This window comes from Camelina sativa, chromosome 4, assembly GCF_000633955.1.
Source record: "Camelina sativa cultivar DH55 chromosome 4, Cs, whole genome shotgun sequence".
In the NCBI taxonomy this organism is placed as follows: Eukaryota; Viridiplantae; Streptophyta; class Magnoliopsida; order Brassicales; family Brassicaceae; genus Camelina; species Camelina sativa.
In genome coordinates, this window is record NC_025688.1 from 14903848 (window position 1) to 14923062 (window position 19215).

General features: G+C 36.1%; 2 protein-coding genes across 4 annotated transcripts in view; both read right to left on the minus strand.

The window, feature by feature from the left end:
* The window catches only part of LOC104780601, a 10094-nt gene extending 9238 nt beyond the window's left edge, over positions 1-856 (minus strand). The window contains exon 1 of one of the 2 annotated variants that reach the window (XM_010505106.2): positions 372-856. In XM_010505106.2, coding sequence (XP_010503408.1) covers positions 372-575 — 204 coding nt within the window. In that variant the 5' untranslated portion in view covers positions 576-856. Of the gene's footprint in view, positions 1-65 lie in introns of both variants that reach the window. The other variant, XM_010505105.2, reaches the window with a different exon arrangement.
* Positions 11487-18712, minus strand: LOC104780600. Of its 2 annotated transcripts, none has more exons than XM_010505104.2 (15): positions 15840-18712; positions 15622-15750; positions 15316-15507; positions 15188-15237; positions 14759-15077; positions 14548-14674; positions 14281-14466; positions 13863-13958; positions 13370-13539; positions 13043-13258; positions 12685-12960; positions 12438-12585; positions 12211-12344; positions 11981-12067; positions 11487-11902 (listed from the first exon to the last, which is right to left on the minus strand). In XM_010505104.2, exons 1-15 carry the CDS (start codon positions 18429-18431, stop codon positions 11819-11821), a joined length of 4806 nt encoding a protein of 1601 aa, XP_010503406.1. In that variant the 5' UTR covers positions 18432-18712; the 3' UTR covers positions 11487-11818. The 2 variants fall into 2 exon arrangements, with proteins under 2 accessions (XP_010503406.1, XP_010503405.1); XM_010505103.2 differs by having other exon boundaries at positions 14281-14469.

Below are 19215 nucleotides of genomic sequence, written 5' to 3' on the forward strand. Positions count from 1 at the left end.
GGAATCAACCGAAACTTGTCTTCACCTTTGCCCAGGTTACTCATCCAAGTTGACAACGAACCAATGTTAGACTTCTGTATCAGAGACCTGAGCTCATCCTGGACATGTGCAATACGAGCCTCAGGTGTCAATATCTTAAGCTGAGTCTCATCCTGAAGACTCTCTTTAGCAGGATCAATAGGATTCTCGATGGAGAGAGCACGTTGGCACTCTTGCACAACTTCGTCGTACTCTCTCTTGCCATCGTTGGCAGCGTCGTAAAGCAAGTTGGCATAGAAATGCCCAAACTCAATCGAATCGGGAGAGAGCTCAACAGCTTTCCTAGCAGATTCGATTGCGTTGCGGAGATGCTTGTGTTTGGTAGCAAGATCCTCGTATACGGAAGCAACCTTGACGTAGATAGTACCTTGAACACGGTGGGCTAGGGCAGAGTCGGGATGGCGAGAGCAGGAATCCTTGATGAGACGAATCGCCTTGTTGTAGCTCCCACGACCGAATGACTTGAGTGCCTTCTCGCATTCTAGCTTGATCACAGACGAATCCAACGGCGCCGGGCTTTTCTTCTTCTGACCCATCCACGATTCAGCTTAAAACCCCTAATTTAATCGGCATGAAGAATATATATACTCAGATATATATATATATATATATATATATATTGTATGTATACGCCCTCCCCACCAAATGCGCAAAGATGTTCAAATCGGAAATTAATTTACAGACGGCGTCGCCTCGGAGATTCCGGCAACGCAATACGGCGGAGAGAGTTGGTGAAGGGGAAAGAGATAGAGAGAGTAGAACAGGAGTCGTTGTTTGCTCTCTCTCTCTCTCGCTCGCTATGGAGCAGAAAAATCACTAAACCGAAGAAGGATTACACGACCGGTTCACTCATTTTAGTGTTAACCCATCCGTATTTATGGTTTAACCAGAGTGAGCGGAATCATCGGTTTGCGAACTGAACCGCTCTGTTCAATTGGATTTGGATCAAACAAAAAAATGATGTCTATGAAACTTAAGAAAACAAAATGTGTCCTTTAACCAATTGAGATTAATATAACAGTTATATTATAACTAGGACTCAGACCCGAGGAGGAAGAATTTCAAAAAAAAAGAATTTAATTTAATTTAATTTAAGCTTATATATTATAAATTTATTTGAAAGTAATAGAATAGTTTAAGAGTATGTGATCCTAAAAAAAGAGAAAATAATAAGTAGTACTAAAACTACACAAATGTTAAACATAAAGTATTAGTAAAAACACAACCATCAAAATGAAAACAAAAAATATTGTTCATAATATAAAATTATTTTGGCAAAAAGACATAACCCAAAAAAAATTATGTAGTGAAAAGTCATACTGAATCGAGGCAATCTTACCGAAGTATTGTTTAATGTATTATAAATATAATATATTTTGTAAATAATTATGATAAAGATTTGTAATTATTATAACAGTTATTAATATTTATATTATTAGTAAAAAACTATAATAAAAAATTGATTTTGAGAATATCGAATGAATGGTTGTAATGAGTAAATGTAACTTTCTAACAAAATAATTATAAAAATAAAATATATTTAATCTTTAGTGAAAATGTATCAAAGACAATTATAGTAAAATACATATTTGTGTTAAGATAAATAGACGCAACTCTAAATTATATTTTAAAACTGAAATTTTATATTGTTGTAATCATTTCTAAAATCTCTAGTTATATTACAGAATAACATTGGACGATTCTCGAACATCCCTTGAATTTCGACAAGATATGAAACTCATTGTAGAGAGACTTGGTGTGTTCATCATCGGAGGTTTTCACGGCGACGTGGAGAGTTTTGTCGTGTATTTTCTACTTGAAGAGGCTCACCAAACCGAATGAACCTTTTCCTAGAAACATTTCGAACTCCAAATCTAACACTACGATCGCAAATAAAAAGTTAATTTGGCTCTAAGCAAAACCTTGAGTGAAAGTGAAATCCGAGAGTTTGTAAATTGTAAGTAGCTTGGGGAGGAACTTATAACGATTCAATCCAAAATTTCTTTTTTATTTTCTGTTTTTTTTTTTGATAAAAAGTATTTTCCTTTTTTCACAGAATAGAAAAGTTGAGTTGCGGAAAAGAGGAAATAACAAATAAATACCGTTATGATTTTTTCTATGCCACCGGATTTCTCATAAAAAAATAAGTATATGTTTCTATTAAAGGTTTTTAATTTATTTATGATAAAGGATATATTCTACTAATCATCAAATTTTATCAAACAAAAATATAATAATAATAATAAATTTTATTAAAGGTTTTTTATACTATTCAACAAGATTTATCATTTTTTATATTTGTTTTGTTAAATGTTTTAAATTTATTGTTGATAAAAGATATATTCCACTGATCATCAAACTTTATATAAAAAAAACAAAGACTAACCACAATTAATTGAGCTTTTCCATTACTCTCTTGATAATTTGGGTATCTATTATCCTCATAAAGATAAAATCTGAATAGTCAAAATCTGGACAAAATCTGAATCAAAGTTGGGGATCTTAGTTTAGATACAAATAATGGTGGACCAAAAAACATATATATATATATATATATAGATAAAAATAAAAAAATCTATTATGCAAATAAAGAAATATTTAGTAGAATATTTTACTCTGTAATTTGTAATATGAAGAATTATTAATCTGAGATTTCTAAGTAACTTCAATCCCAATTTCCTTTTTTTATTTTCTGTTTTTTAATTTATTTACAAAGAAAAAAAGTAAATTTTGATAAAAGTATATTCTTTTTTTTTCACGGAATGGAAAAGTTAAACATGAGCACTGTAGAATCCGTTGAACATCCAGCCAAGTATCCTGCGCCAGCTGACTAGAACATTTTGCACACCTTCTTGGTATAAGAGCGGAAACTGCATAACCAAGAAAAAGAAAGAAGTTAGGTACAAACTGTTTGACGGTGAGAAAGATTAAACTTGTTGTAATAATGCAATGAATAAGTTTACCTTTAGACAATACCGTGCAGAGACATCCTGGTCGAAGACACCAAGAGCAATAACATGAAGGGATGAGAAAAAGACAATATAAAGAGATAGAAACCAGTCGTTGTAGGCAGGTGTCCATGAGAATGTTGTGTATGTTTCATATAAGAAGAGAGTGAAATCGAATGTAATGTTCTTGTAGAAGAAGTAGCAAATCTGTGAATAAGAGAATACTAGTTAGAACCAAAAGTAATGATTATATTAAAGACTCATGCCACAAAAGGCTGGTCTCAATCTGAAGATGTAGGGATGATATTTACCATTGTCGAGATCCGCCTGTAACACCAGTGTCCATGGACTAGTAACAAACGCTCCAGATATCTGAACTGAGCAATCGCTATGTCGCTGGACATTACAGCCTGAACAAGGACCAGGATAGCCCACAAAAAGAATTAACACACAACGAAAAGACACAAATAAGTTATACAAATCTATATTGAACCTGCATTCCTTCCACACCGCTAATCCCAACACTATATCTGCTTCTTGAAGCATTCCAACATCATTAGCGCCATCACCAATTGCTAATGTCGTTTTACCATTTCCAGATTTTACTAGTCTTGTCACCTGCATTGCCATTTCATTCTTGAAAAAATCTTGATAGAGGAAAAAGTATACAAAACAATAAGTAAAACAAAATCTAACCAGAGCTCTCTGTTTTGGTGATGAATGACAACAGATGACAGACGCACAACCAACAGCTAGCTCAAGAGTGCTTTACATCATCATCCAACGCGTAAGCAAGTGATTTTCCATCAATGATTAAAGCAAAATCATCAGAGCTCCCACCAGAGTACTTTAACTGAGTCTTTCCATTGATTATCTGAGACAAGGCATTTTCTTTTGATGCCTGCATGATAGAATTAGACACATTGATTCATTCATCTAATGCTAATACTATTCAGCTACCTTTGTAATGGCATCTTTTTCTCCAGTTTTTTCCAGTGATAGGATTTCAGGGGTCTCTAAGTTGATTATGATCTGCTTCATGTCTTGTCTGAGCAAACTACAAGTCAAAGACGAATACACAAAAGGGTTCATAGAGTGGAAAGACAGTAGTAAAAATAAGTATGCAGAAACTCAAAGAGTATATAATATATATTAAGGTGATACTAAGAAATTGATACTCAATATTGATAGCAGTCTCCATTTTGTCAAAACCCAAATTTTTATTCCTGCTTGAGCAATCTTGTCTATGCAATCAGGGACCTGAAAGAAATCAAAGGATCAAAAGGGAAAAGATTTGAGTATTTCAATTCATCAATCATATAATTAGTCATGTAAAAATATCCTCAGTGGTTTTGTTTACTTCATTTTGAAGTTTATCTTCAACAGCAGTTGCTCCAAGGAGAATCAAGTCTTTCTCAACCTTATCTATGACTTTCTCTATCAGCTAGTTCTTGGCTTCACTGATTTTCTCATTGAAAACTTTGTATTCTTTCTCATCAAAGACTGAGAACTTTGATACTTGCATATGGCTCCTGAATATGCATGAAGTGGAAAATTAACAGAGAAATCAGATGTATACTCCTTTGGAGTTGTTCTGCTTGAGTTAATCACTGGACGTAAACCTGTGGATACATCCCAACCACTGGGAGAGGAGAGCCTTGTTGAATGGGTAGGTAGGACTGCTATCTAAACTTACATTAACATGTATACCTCTACTTCAATATCCTCAAGTCGTTTGAATTTTGCATTATTTGCTTTTCAGGCCCGGCCTCTGATAAGTCATGCCATTGAAACCGAGGAATATGATTCTTTAGCAGACCCCAAGCTTGGAGAAAACTATGTGGATTCTGAAATGTTTAGAATGATAGAAGCAGCGGGAGCTTGCATGCGTGCGCCATTCAGCTGCCAAGAGACCTCGGATGGGACAAGTACAAAACATTTTCTTTTCTTCTTTCCTCGAAATTGAGTTTATTTGGCTTAAAACTTAATCTTGATACACTATTTTGCAGATTGTGAGAGCTTTTGAAAGTTTAGCTGGGGATAACCTTACCAACGGAATGAGACTAGGCGAAAGCGAAGTCTTCAACTCAGCTCAACAGTCAGCAGAGATCAGATTATTTAGAAGATGGCATTTGGTAGCCAAAATTACAGTACAGATTTTCTCACACATAGTAGTTACAATAGCAGAGACGAAAACGTGTAAATATCATACACACAGATTTGTTTTTTCTTTCTTTAGCTATTAGAGGCAACAAACAACCCATCAATAACATCCCAGTTTTGTCTCAAAAACACTTCCCATCTTTAGCGCCTCAAACCTGCACTTCTTGTTCCTGTTAAGAGTGCTTAAAACAGTAAGAGTCTCTCTTTCCGGTTTTTGTTTTCTTCTTGATTTGTGTTCATCTTACTGTTTCCATGTGGTGAAACTAAAGAGACTACCAAAACAGAGGATTGCAGAGGAGCATGTGGTTGAAGAGAGCTGAGAAAAAGGGATATATAGATGGGTAATATATACTTATGTTCTGGGTAATTTCTGGCACAAGAATGCATCGTTGTCTTACATGGAACTACTACTTTTGTATCTATATTTTGCGACGTTACTACTTGTCATATCATCATCTCAATCTTATATACTTATGACATCTATATCTTTAATGTTAGTAAATACCTTATCACAAGAAGCAATTGCAGAGATTTCATTCATGCACTTAATAACAAAACAAGAGAAAATACAATACAAGCTAACAAAATTGACAAACATGGATTTGCGTTGGAGCAAAACGTACAAGTTAAGATACTAATAATAATGATCAACACTGTGAATACAATACATATACTATAGGTGAATTATAACCTAGTTAATAGTGAATTAGTGATCATGCCGTCAGAATCGTAATCTTAGCAGAAGGATCCTAAATTATATTGTGACCAATGTTTGGTACTCATCAGTGGCTCCCACAAGTGGATCGTAGCCTGCAGGAAACAATGTTGAAGAAAATTTCAAATCCATCCAAGAATGATCCCAAGCACCATCGTTGGCACAAACCCCAAAATCATTATCTGTCGGAAAATAATCCCTGCCGGACGTGAAAGGATCGAGCAGAGAAGAATCCGAAACACCAACATCCCTATAAACCTCGGAAGCAGCACAAGATCCCATAGCTGTTTCGTGGTAGCCACCGAAGTCGACGTGACCAAACCCTAATCGATCTGAAACCCTATCTTCTTCCGTCTCCGTCTCCTTCGGCTTCGAGTTTCCTCTTCTTAATATACTTAGCTTTCGTTGCTTGATTCCAACTAGGTGAGAATCAAGGTTATCGACATGTCTCCTCAAATCCTCACCCGACAAACCCTTGATATCAGGGAAGTCGTAGCGATCGCAAGCATTATTCTTTCTTTTGTGATCACTCAACGCATTGAATTTGGCCAACAGTTGCGTTAGCGCTTGTGGTTTCTCTTGCGGCTCTGGCCAGATATGGAGATTGTTGTCGTCAGGAGTGTAACACACGAAACCAACAGAGTTGCCGCAGAGGACAGAGAGCTCTATGGCTTTCTTCTTAAAGCCTGGAAATCTCTGCTTGAAAACCTTTCTCTTCATCTTCAAATCATTATCATCATCAACATAGGACTTGGATCGAGGAGCCATCGGTCGTATACGAGAGAGAAACAGAGTAGTCGTAATGAGTTTATTCGATCGTAAGTGAAAACCACCAAAACCTATAAGTGATCGTAATGAGTTTTATTCAGGATTTAGGATATAAGTGAATTTATATGAGTAAGTTAAAAAAAAAGGATTTGGCCTAGACCCCTAATATTAAGAATTTTTGGCCTTTTGGCCCCCAAATTTAAATAATTATTTGCTATATTAGTAAATTATATATTTTCAATGTTCCTTTTCTTAAGTTTCAAAAATTTATTTAAGTATTGCTATTTATTAGTATTTTACAATATATACTTTTAAAAATTATAGTATTTTCGTAGATATAAAGTGTTAATTAAAAAAATAGATTAAAAATTGTATAATATTATATATTTATTATAGTATATAACATAAAGTTTTATTTTCATAAATCAAAGAAAAGTAATAATTATCTATAATTTATTATTAAAATATATATTTAATTGTAGTTATAAGTTATAAACACTTTTGACAACGAAAATGTATTTTTTTTTTTTGTTGTCTTAGGCCTCAGAGAATCTAGGCATGAGTAATAATGTGACAAGTGAAAACCTAGATACTTTGTTTTGAAATATGATGAAATATTTAATTTTTCTATTATCTAAATTATCTTTGTTTACGAGGAGAGAAAGACAATGACGGAACGTGTCTACTCCAGCGAGAAAAAGTGTCAATGAGGAGAGAAAGCAGTCACCTGAATTTCTAGCCATCGTCGCGGCAGCTTATTCCAACAGGAATGACTTTTTCACAACATCAACGACTTTCCCTTCACAACAGTAGCGACTATTCTTGTTCATTTTTTTTTGTCGCAGCTAGATCAACGACTTGAAAAGGAACAGAGCCTATGTTACTACAATAGCATTTTTAAGAATTAAGCTTTCAATAATTATATAATACTACGTAACTAAATATTTATATTAAACTGATTGAATTCCTTTTTTAACATAGACTTTCATCTAATATATATGATTTTATGTGGTGTGTAACATTAGTTATTTTTGAACAAAAATATAGCAAATATTACTTACTTAAATTCCATGTTTACTTGAAATATTACTATTACAAGTCTTACAATATTACTATTAAAAAGCTTTTTCATTTGCCCAGTCTTACAATTTTTTGGCACACTAGACCCTAAATTCTACACAAGATCACAGAAAAGATCCATACAAAGAGAAATTAATTAGACAGAACAAAGCCTACACAAGCTTCATCGGAAATCAAAACAAGATAAAATTTTTTTAACCCTAACAAATTACAAACCGATGCATCTGCGTTAAAGTCACACCAACCATTGATCGTTTGTGAAAAAATAATAATTGAGAACATCAAACAGAGCTCCGTAAAAATCATCGGTTTTATACACCAACAACCCTTCAGTTTAAGCCAGAAAAATCAATCGATTCACCTCGAATCCTTTGATTTTTTTCGGTTTTCAGATGAATCGGCGATTGATTTGCCTTTTGGATCAAGAGAGAAGAGAGAGGATCGGGAAAGAAAGAAAGAAGAAAATGAAAAAAAAAATTCCATTTATGTTTACGCATCAACGAATTATAATACGCCATGTAGCGTTGCTACTGCATTGCTAAGAGGAGGATATTGAACCTAACATTTAAAGGATTTTAAATTATTCTTAAAATCCTCTGTTATTCAATTGAGAATTTTAAAAAATCTTATTAAATCCTTTGTTATTCAACTAAGATTTATATAAAATCCTTTAAAATAATTCAGAATCTCTTGTTATTCAATCAATAGTTTATAAAACCAAGTTAAATCTATTGTTATTCAAAATATCACAACTTTCTTTTACAATGCTATTTTGAATGATTCTAAGAGACTTTTTTGGCTTTTTAGTTAAGAAATACTCCTCTCCCAATCATACCTTTTGAGATAGAATTTTAAAGGATTTCATTGAAAAACAAAACAAAAAAGACAGTCATAAAACCACCACCATCATACCTTTTGAGATAGAATTTTAAAGGATTTCATGGAGTCTATTTTGGAGGCAAGAGTGGATTGTCAAGCTTTTGAGACAGATTGTGCAGAGCTTATCGCGATGGTGCAGAAGCCCGACGATTGGCCAGCCTTTACGATTTTACTGGAGGATTTCTCTATTCTCAGATCTTCTTTCCCTTTCTTGACTCTGGACAGGATCCCTCGTGAGTCTAACACAAGAGCAGATTGTTTAGCCCGGTCTTCAAGGACCTTAGTTTCTGAAATTTCTTTTGTAAACTTTTTCCCTCCGGTTTGGGCGACCAATCTCGGAGTTCTCTTTTAATTTTAAATGTGTGGTTGGAAAAAAAAAAAACCACCACCATCTCAGGTTCGGTAAGCTTTCTCCGCAGATCTAACTCCGACAACTCTGGAAACTCTCTCTCTCTCTCTCTCTCTCTCTCTCCCCTTGTTCTTTCTTCTCCTCAAGTGTCCTTCACCTTCTTCTTCTTGCTTTTGCTCATCTTCTTCACTTAGTCTCTTCCTCTGTTCTTCATCTCACTAAAAGCTTCTTTTTTCTTTCTTGCATGATTTAGGCTATGTGGTGGTGTGATGGTGTCTCGACAAATTTACGTCTTCATCTCCTACAACTTCACAAAATAAGCGACATATATTCTTTCTTTCGTTTGTATTGTAAAATATTTTAAAATCACACAAAGTTTACTAAATAAAATCTCATATAATCTCATAGAATCACATTTCATTTTCTAAAAAGAAAAATAAAAAAAAATCCAAAATACAATCAAATCTCTTAAAAATCTCTGAAATCTTTCAAAATTCTAAAATATTAAAATCTTACCAAATCCTTTTAAATGTCATAATACCTCCCTCTAAGTTCCTTCCCACATAATTGATTCTTCTCTTAACTGACCGAAAAATGAGTTTTTAATTAGGTTTTTGGGTCCCAGTTACAAGAGAAACCATGAGAGCAACTCCCACTGAAGATGCTCTTACAAGCTCAACATCTGTAAATAATATGATTACCAAGACAACAAGAGATAGACGAAAGTGCATTCTAGCAGCCAAGAAAAAACGAACCGGGACCTACAAGGATCTCAAAAATTACCACTCCATTTTGTAATCACAAATTTCACGATAAATGTATTGCATCCTAGTTACATCACAAAACAATATGTCTTAATTATAGAATAGAAATAGTACAAATTATAATATAATTTAAATTTCAATAAAACAAACGTCAATCATAACATAATATTTAAGCTATTGCAAGGGTTTTAAAATTGTTCATAATTTGGAAAAGGATAAGCTGATCAATTAAAATAAATAATATAGTTAATGAATAGAAATAAAACAAAACCAAAAAAAGACATCAAAATAAAAAAAACAGTAAATACATTAAAAAATCTTTATGACTTTTAACCCAAAATATATATCCCTCCTATTAATTGAAAAGTTTTTAACAAACTAACATTAGTTTTGTAAACAATTACATCACAATTCCATTGGAGATTAGGCAAATTAATTCATTAACGAGAGGGATAAATACGTCATTTAAGCATTTATAATTCGGATATAATTCGGATTTATCTTAGCTTCACCTATTTTTTTTTTAAGTGGTAACATATTTTACTATTCCCATTCCAGTTAATTTTAAAAATATATTATTCTTGGTTTGATTTGTTATTTTATTATAGTCAAATTGACAGGATAGTGTTGCAAAAAATATAAAAAAAATGAAAAGGATTCTAAAATCAAAGCTATATATAAAATATATATAGATGTAAAATCAAATTAAATAAATGAGAATCTTTATATAGCGAAAAAATGTCATGGATACGGGGCAAAACTGGATGTGTTGGGCTCAAATTATTGAATTCCGTCTACATTTACATACGCGTTATTTATGTATGACCAAAACCGGAAAATAAAATCCATATAAACTAAATAACTCAAAACATAGAGCAATAATAGAAAAATTAAATAATAAATAAATATAATAAAATAAACAGATTTTAATTTATATGTAAACAATTTTGCCGGTGTTGTAGCACGATTACTACCTAGTATATAATACAGATAGATCCATTTGGATAACATCTTTGACTCTCGAGCCGCTCACTGAGTCACTATTCATCTATAGCATGCATGGAAGTTTGAAGTTTGAACTATGTCATATCCATTGTGATACAATATGGACGATTACTAATATACCTCTTTTTTATCTATTTTCTTATTTTTCAACAAGTTATATAATCAATTAATCATCTTTACTTGAAAGTTTCCATTCGCCCTCCTAAATACTATCATGACTATATTATTAGCACAACTTGCGACTTGTGACAGATACTCCCCAAGATCGGCAAGTAGCATGAGGTTTTCATACATCCCACCAATATCCCTAGTGAACGCCTCTTGGATTGCCTCCACGAATCACAAACCAAAAGCCAATTCCTAACCAACATAAGTCCTAGTATTGTTTGCTTTCTCACCCGCGAGTTCACCTACATCCCTCAAATTTCGTCATTCTCCAAGGAACATTCCCAAAATCCCAAAAATCATCTTTTAAGAGGCGTTCCATCTTTAGTCTCGGTTTGCAACCCATCTTCCAAGTACTACAATCCTATTTTAAGAATACCGTTTACGGTTTAATCTTAAGAGTTGGATTGGTGTTTACTTAAAAATCAAAAAGATCAAGAGAAACAGAAGAAGGATACATAGATTTAAAAGTTCTACTAATGTATTAACAATTTTAGTAAATGTTAAGAGATGATACATATAGGCATTACACTGGTTTAGCGTTTCTCCAAGTTCTATCCTAACTTTTAACTTCAATTAAATTAGTTGTTAAGATAAGATAAGATAGTATATGATGATAGAGATGACCGACGAAATAGAAGGCTATGTAATAATAATATGAACATATAATCCTTAATGTGACAAGGATTTAACCAAGAAAACTACATAAGGTCTTCTAAGACCCTTTCCGCTTAAAATACTTTTGCTTAATCTTAAGACAAAATCTTCTTCCCCATCCTCTCTTAGAACGACTGAGATGAGTAAATTACATCCTTTCCTCTCGAGTTTTCGTTCTGATTGTCAAAAAAACGTACTTACTTCTTTGGTAGTATGTACTTGCGAGATCTCCTAAACTGTAGCAACAGAACTCTACTTGGCTGTTTTTCTTTTGGTTCTTTTTGATTTAGCGTTTCTCGTAGAAGAGAACCTGTGGTTGCAAGTGTCCTCTTTCAGACATTGTAAGAACATCACTCCAGCTACCGATCACCTGAAGATATAACATTAAATGGGTGACAATGTAGATGAGTGTATCTGCCTGCAAAGCCCATTGTATTGATGGTCTTACCTTAACGTTTTTGTCATCGTACATGATCCACTGATCGTGCTCATGACTATATGCAAAACAATGATAATGTTGTCCATAATAACAAACCTGCAGTTACAGAAATAGCAAAAGAACAGCGTTACCTTTAAGTTTTTAGGGTAAAAGCATAGGAGGAAAATACAAAACACAGTTGGTTTTACGTTCAAAACCACTCTTCTGCTAATGTCATAGGGAAGAAGAAGAATTCGTACCACGGAAACTAAGCTATATGTGCTCTTAGGGTCCAGACCACGATACATGATGCTGATGTCTATCTCTGTATTCAAGGCTGCAAGAGTATCTGCTATGTCTTCCACAGTCTCACACGTGTTTTGCCACCCTAAAACTGCCAGCCCCAAAATAATTAGTGTCAAGACAAAAAAATCAGTGATCTGAAAAAAGTTTGTATTCCTCAAAATTTTAACACAACAAGTTTTACCTGTTGTAAAAACATTTGGTGGGGTGGTTAGAATATGGTGGATATGGTTGGGTTTCCCACACCCACCAGTTTCGGGATCACAGGCTAGTTGATGGTTCACCTCGACAAGATTTAGAAGTTCGTCAAATGAATTCTCAGGGTATGTAACCTACAAGGCATAAAGTGGGGAATACAACAGGGAGTTATCTAAAAATATGTGAAAACTCAAGTCTAATGAATAATTTATATAATTAGCATTTCTTTTTACCTTCATGGTGCGTAGGGCACTAGCGTTGATGTTATGGAAAAAGGAAGTGTACTTCATATGCCTGGACTCCAGCCCACAGCTGTAGCAATTCAGTTGCTCAAAAATATCCATTCCAAACAGAGAATGGGCAATACATGTGCGATTGGCACAGTCCCATGAACCCGTACTGTTGCTCTCAGCAGATTCTGTGTCAGACAGGCTTGAGCTTTGAGCAAACGAGCGATGAAGGCAGTCGAAGATTACAGCTAATACTTCTGACGCATCGTTCATCTGAGCCTGTACACCATATGACTTCCAATTTGGGATCCTTATGAAAACAAAAAGCTTACTCTGTAAAACCAGAGATCAATTCCTTTACCTCTTGGAAAAAACTGCTATCTGGATACAAGTTACTCAAAGCAATCCTAAGAGATGAAGGAGTCACAGGTTCTTTTCGTGATTCACTCGAAGCAACGCTTAAAGCAGTAAAAACTTCATACAAAGAGCAGACAACACAAGGATCTCCCACGTGATGGTGCTCTAGTGTTGAACGCCGTAAGAACTCAGCTCGAAACAACTCCAGATTCCATAGAGACTAAGTTCAAAACAAAACAAAATAGTTTTCAGCAAAGAGAAATCTATTGTGCTGGACACTATAGATACTGAATACCCGAGAAATCAAACATTTTTGAAAAGTAAAGGTTACCTGTATGATAACATTCAAAAAGCAATTGTATTCGCCAACTTCATTCTGAAGACCTGTGCCAAATATGGGAACTCCGGTTGGGCTCCAAGACTCCGTTGTAACATAAGATAAACCCCCATCATTGTTTACTTCCAGAAGTGTCGACATATTTCTACCTCCTTGGTACGCATCTGGGTAAACACAATGTTCTGGTGTCAGATGCTTCATAATAAGGGCTTTTGTCACCACAAAATGATCACAGAACAATACGATGAAAATATAGAGAAGGTAGTAGCTTTTGCATAATTAAAAATGAAAAATAATTTAAGACATCTAAAATAATCAGATACTTAAAATGTGTCCTGAGATGAAGAAAAGGGGTATACACAATAACCCATTCTTCATACAAATGACATAACAGTCAGAGAATAGTCATGAAATGGGCACTTAACAAGATATCGCAAAATGTTAACTGTCAGGCATGATATGTAAATAGAGATGTTTGAATAACTACCAAGGCTTTGACGCACTGCCTTTTGAAGGTCAGCTTGAAACCTTTCTTCTTCATCGTCTTCAGCTTGTAATTGTCTTAATGTCTTTGTTCCCAAATCTGGAATGCAAAGATGGATGATGTTAAAAAACAGTTGCAAGAAATCAGTGTTGATACAGTCATTCCTCGTTGACATAAATGCTAAAACAAATTACACTAGTTACAGAAGTATCAGTTTTAACAAATCTAACTGTTTCATTAGTTCCAACAGATGAAAGCAGTTTCATTTGTCTAGTTCAGAAAAACATTAAGCTCAAGAAAAAAAAATCTCTATATCGGATCATTATACATCACAACTATCAATGCTTTGAAAACACGAGCCAACGACAATGATCATAGAAGGAAAATGAGAAAAAAAAAAAGAAAAAAAGGAAGGACTTACCACCATTGCTACGCAGAGTTTCAGATTGTCTCTCCCCGTCGGTACCTGACCACTGAGATTTACTATTCTCTGTCTCAGAAGGTGTGACCTGATATTTTCCATCAACTAACTTATTTGAAGCTTTGTGGCGTCTACCTCTCCTCCCAGTGCGTCGATCACCAGCTTGCATAGCTGTGCCATTAGACACTACTGCAACACAAAGAAAACAATGAGTGCCACAGAAAGGTCAGTAAACACATATATTCATATTCGAAGACCAACACCAACCTTTTTGGGATTTTATATCCTGCACCTTTGCAGTATCAGATTTCACACAAGGATTTGTTGACGGGAAAACACCATTTGTATTCACTCTGGCTCCTTCCAAGTCATCAACTCGTCCATTCCTTTTCTCCTGGTAAAGCAAAAAACCCAGAAATTAATTTCAAGTGTTGATTTAAAAAACCACAACTCCACAACCTTGTAACTCTATTGTTACCTGATTTATGGATTTTGCATGTTCTTGTAAATCTAAATCATCAACTAGATAATCTGTGGCTGTGCAAACATTATACACTGCCTTTGCAACATTCATGGGAACTGAAGAGCTATAATTCTTTTGTTGTTCTGCCATGTGCTTCTCCTTGGCTTCATCCTCAATTCTTCTCTGATACTCCAAAGATTTTTCAAGTTTTCGTTCCTCCTCCTCTAGCTCTATTTGGCGTCTATATTCTTCGTCCTGTTCTTTTAAAGCTTCAACAGCTTCAGAAACAACGTCAGCCTCTGAATGATCACCAGATGATGCACCCTGAAGGAGGCTGGAACAAGAAATTATCAAGTGAATTAACATTCACCACCAATATTTTCAGAAACAAATATTTTTCAGGTTACACCATCTCAACAAAAAATTTACAAAGCAGATCTTCACCTGTGTTCAATTGAATCAACATTGGAGCGATGGTCATTTCCAATGGTAGCCTATAACACATTAAAAATAGTTACAAATATATACAAGAAATACCTACAAAGTAGACAACAGATTAGATTAGTTCAAACCTTCAAATCTTTCAGTTTCCTAGTGTCTTTAATCTTTTTCTTGTCCTTGGACTTTTCCAGCGTGTGTTTTGAATTGTCATTTCTTCCTCGAGCGTCCTTCTTAGAATCAAGAGCAAGCTCAACAAGTAATGCTTCTCTTGCAGCATCAGACTTCTCAGTGGCATCTTTCTCTGCTAACACCTCCAAATGTGCCTGGGGGGAAGAGAGAGAGAGGGAGAAATTAAGATGGAATGCCACTTAGAACCTGAAAGAACACTGCAACCAATGGAAGAAAACGTAACAAGGGCTTAAGGGTTAGATTCTTACCCGCATGTAGGACTTCACCAACGGTAACAATACTATCTGATAATCGTTGGAGGAAACTGGTCCAAGTCTTAGCTCTAATTGCTGCATCCCCGTGACAATTCGCATCATTTGCGCGTCGATTCTGCTAAGCTGAGATAGCAAACGTACACAGTATTTTCAAAGCAGAAAGGCAGTTATTAGTTATCGGAGCCGTGTGGCATAAAGATAGAAAAGGTTACCTCTGCGGACAAATGTTCTTTTTGTTTCTGGATCGCAGTCTCTATGAAACTATCAGCCTCATGTAAGGAATCCTTCATCCCCCATTCATCAGTTTCACCAGATTCTAGATCACGTAGCTGAGAACTCACGCAGCCATATGATTCTTCATATCCAAATTGATTGTGGTTAAGAGATTCTGCATCTTTCAAAACGTTTGTTATAGCATCTAATTCAAACCTACTACTGATAAACACCAACTCATGGTCACTCTCATTTAGCTCTTCTCTTCGTTTCCTCAGAACAGTTTCAAAGCTTTCATGGGTAAACTCTGCTGAAATCTCCCTCTTCCGGCCTTCTTCAAGACAAAGGTCCTCAACAGTTTGCAGTGCTCCCTCGTAGTTTAAGTGTTCGCATTTTCTCTCGCAAAGGTTCTCCAAGTGACTGAAATCTTTTTCAAGGATCTGCATGATCTCCTGCCCTTGGTTTGTTTTGTCTTCCTTTGTGCGTATCCATGACACAATTTGTTCCTCGCTAGAGGGTCCGGTGAAGATCCATGAAAGAAATCCATCCACACTAGAAGACACATTATTGCCATTAGCAATATCTACAGAACTTGCTATTACTACATTATGCAATGCTGAGCCCATAAATTTCTCTTGGATGCTCTCAGTGCCAAGCAATTTTTCATCCAGAAGAAGACATGAATCTTCAGCATCAAAAAGAATCTCCTCTGTAACTTCACGACCAAGGTCGCCAAAATTAATGGGATTACTTTGTTCAGAATATCGACTCAATCCACAAGGCTGAGACAAGTCCTGCAGGAATTTCAGAATGTTCCTGAGTTGGGAAGCTCCCAAAAAGCAGATGCATATGGGTGACTGATTCAAGCTACGATTTACGAATTGCGAAACTGCGGGTATATTCTGGAGTTTATCCAACGTAAACTGTATCACCTTATCAAGATGGCTAGAAGCCAAATAGTTTTGTCTGATAAGTTGCTCAAAGGCTGCACGTATTTTCCCAAGGAGCTTTGCACGTTCAGGATCATCAGATAATGGCCATCCATCAGGAGGAGGAAATGCAATTGACAGCTTAACCTCTTCAGATTCCTTCTCATCACAACCGTTGCAAGCATCTCCAAGGCTTTCCTTCTCTGGTGAAGTATCATTCCATGCATCCTCGAAGCAGTCGTCACCATCTTCGATATTATCGCCAGAGTGAAAGTTATTAAACTCAGAGTTTTGGATTTTCTGCTGACTGCGAAGCAATTTCATTGCAGCAGAGAGATCCAATGGTTTCCATGGGGAACTAAGAAGTACATCAATCCTATCAGTGTCGACACTCTGAGGCAGAACCATTTGCATCTTAGGCCTGACATTACACATGTGCACCTGCACAATATGCTGCATATGAGCTTCAGAACTCATGAACATCTCACTGCACTGGCAGCAAGGCCAGAACCTCCAAGTCTTATTGCCCCCACAAAAGGACAGTGCCTCACTTATAATCTCATTTGCTTGCCCATCCTTTGAAGCACTAAAGTGACTCTTAAGATCACTAACCTTAACTCTAAGCAACTCTTTCTTCATTTCTTTGCTCATAGAATCCCAGTACGACCTAACCCGATCCCTTCTGTCCACTGTGGAGCTGTTTTTCCTCGCATTTCCATGCTTTCTCCTCTCCCCGTGTCTCTGCCCCGCGCCTAATGTTGAATCTGATCCCTTGTTGTCAACATTTTCAACATTCTCCGACAGGGAAGACTCTGAGTTCTGCTGTATCAACCTAGCTGCAGCTACCCTCACTTCAACCTCCTTCCTTAACTCTTCACGACTCTTGGTAGCTTTTTTAATCTCGTTAGGCCTCCTGGTCTGAACCAAGTTACTCTCAATAGGATCCTCAGCCATTCTCCTGATGGGAATCAACCGAAACTTGTCTTCACCGTTGCCCAGGTTACTCATCCAAGTGGACAACGAGCCAATGTTAGACTTCTGTATCAGAGACCTGAGCTCATCCTGGACATGTGCAATACGAGCCTCAGGTGTCAATATCTTCAGCTGAGTCTCATCCTGAAGACTCCCTTTCGCAGGATCAATAGGATATTCAATGGAGAGAGCACGGTGGCACTCTTGGACGACCTCATCATACTCTCTCCCATCGTTGGCAGCCTCATAAAGCAAGTTGGCATAAAAATGCCCATACTCAATCGAGCTGGGAGAGAGCTCCACAGCCTTTCTAGCAGATTCAATAGCATTCCGAAGATACTTCTTTTTGGTAGCTAGGTCTTCGTAGACGGCAGCAACCTTGACGCACAAAGTACCCTGAACACGGTGGGCTAGGGCAGAGTCTTGATGGCGAGAGCAGGAATCCTTAATAAGACGAATCGCCTTGTTGTAGCTCCCACGCCCGAACGACTTGAGTGCCTTCTCGCATTCCAGCTTGACGACAGGTGAATCCAACGGCTCCACATTAGCATCCGGTCCGGGAAAACCCCTCTCATAAAAGCTACAAGCGGAAATCTCAGACGGCTCAACCTCTGCGACAGTCACCGTCGCCGCCGCAGACGACAGAGATTGTTTGGTGCGAGACGCGTGGGTTTTCTTCTTCTGACCCATCTAACGATTCAGCTCAAAACCCCTAATTTTATCTTCATGTATCTCCGCGCGCGCGTGTGTGTGTGTGTGTTATAAAAGCCCCAGCAAATGCGTAAAGATAGTTAAACCAAACCGGAAATTAAATTACAGTCAACATGAGGCGTTTCGTCGGAGATTACGGCAGCGAAGTACGGTGGATGATCGGCGGAGAAAACTGGTGTAGGGCACAAGATAGAGAGAGTAGAAGAAGAACCAAAAGAGTCGTCTTTGTGTTCTCTGTATGTGGGGGAAGTATGAGAAAGCCAAAGCCAGGGGAAAAAAATATAATCATTAAATCGAAAAGGTAAAATGGGAGATAAAAGGGCATTTTTTATTTACACTGCGGTTTACAAACCGGTTCGCCTTTTGGTTTGTCTGTGCAGCGGTGCGGTCGAACCGTCTGAATCTTTAACCATCTAAAATCGAGCGATTGAAGATCGGTTTTTGAGTAGATTAGTAGATAGTGTGTATCCATCATAGTTGTTGTTTCAATCACTTCCACCAAATAAAAACTATACAAAATCAACAATTTTAATTTATGAAAAACCAAAAAAAAAAATCGATGATTGCGGTTAAATTGTCTATTTTTTTGGCTAACCATATATGAATTTCAAAATACCAAAAACTTACATTGTTCAATAGTATGATTGAATCATCTACAAAAAAATATTTACGAATTATATTTGAATTCATATTAACTATCCAAAATAAAGCGATTTAAATGCACAATACGATTCCAACTTAAGGTAAGCTTGTTTTCATGTAC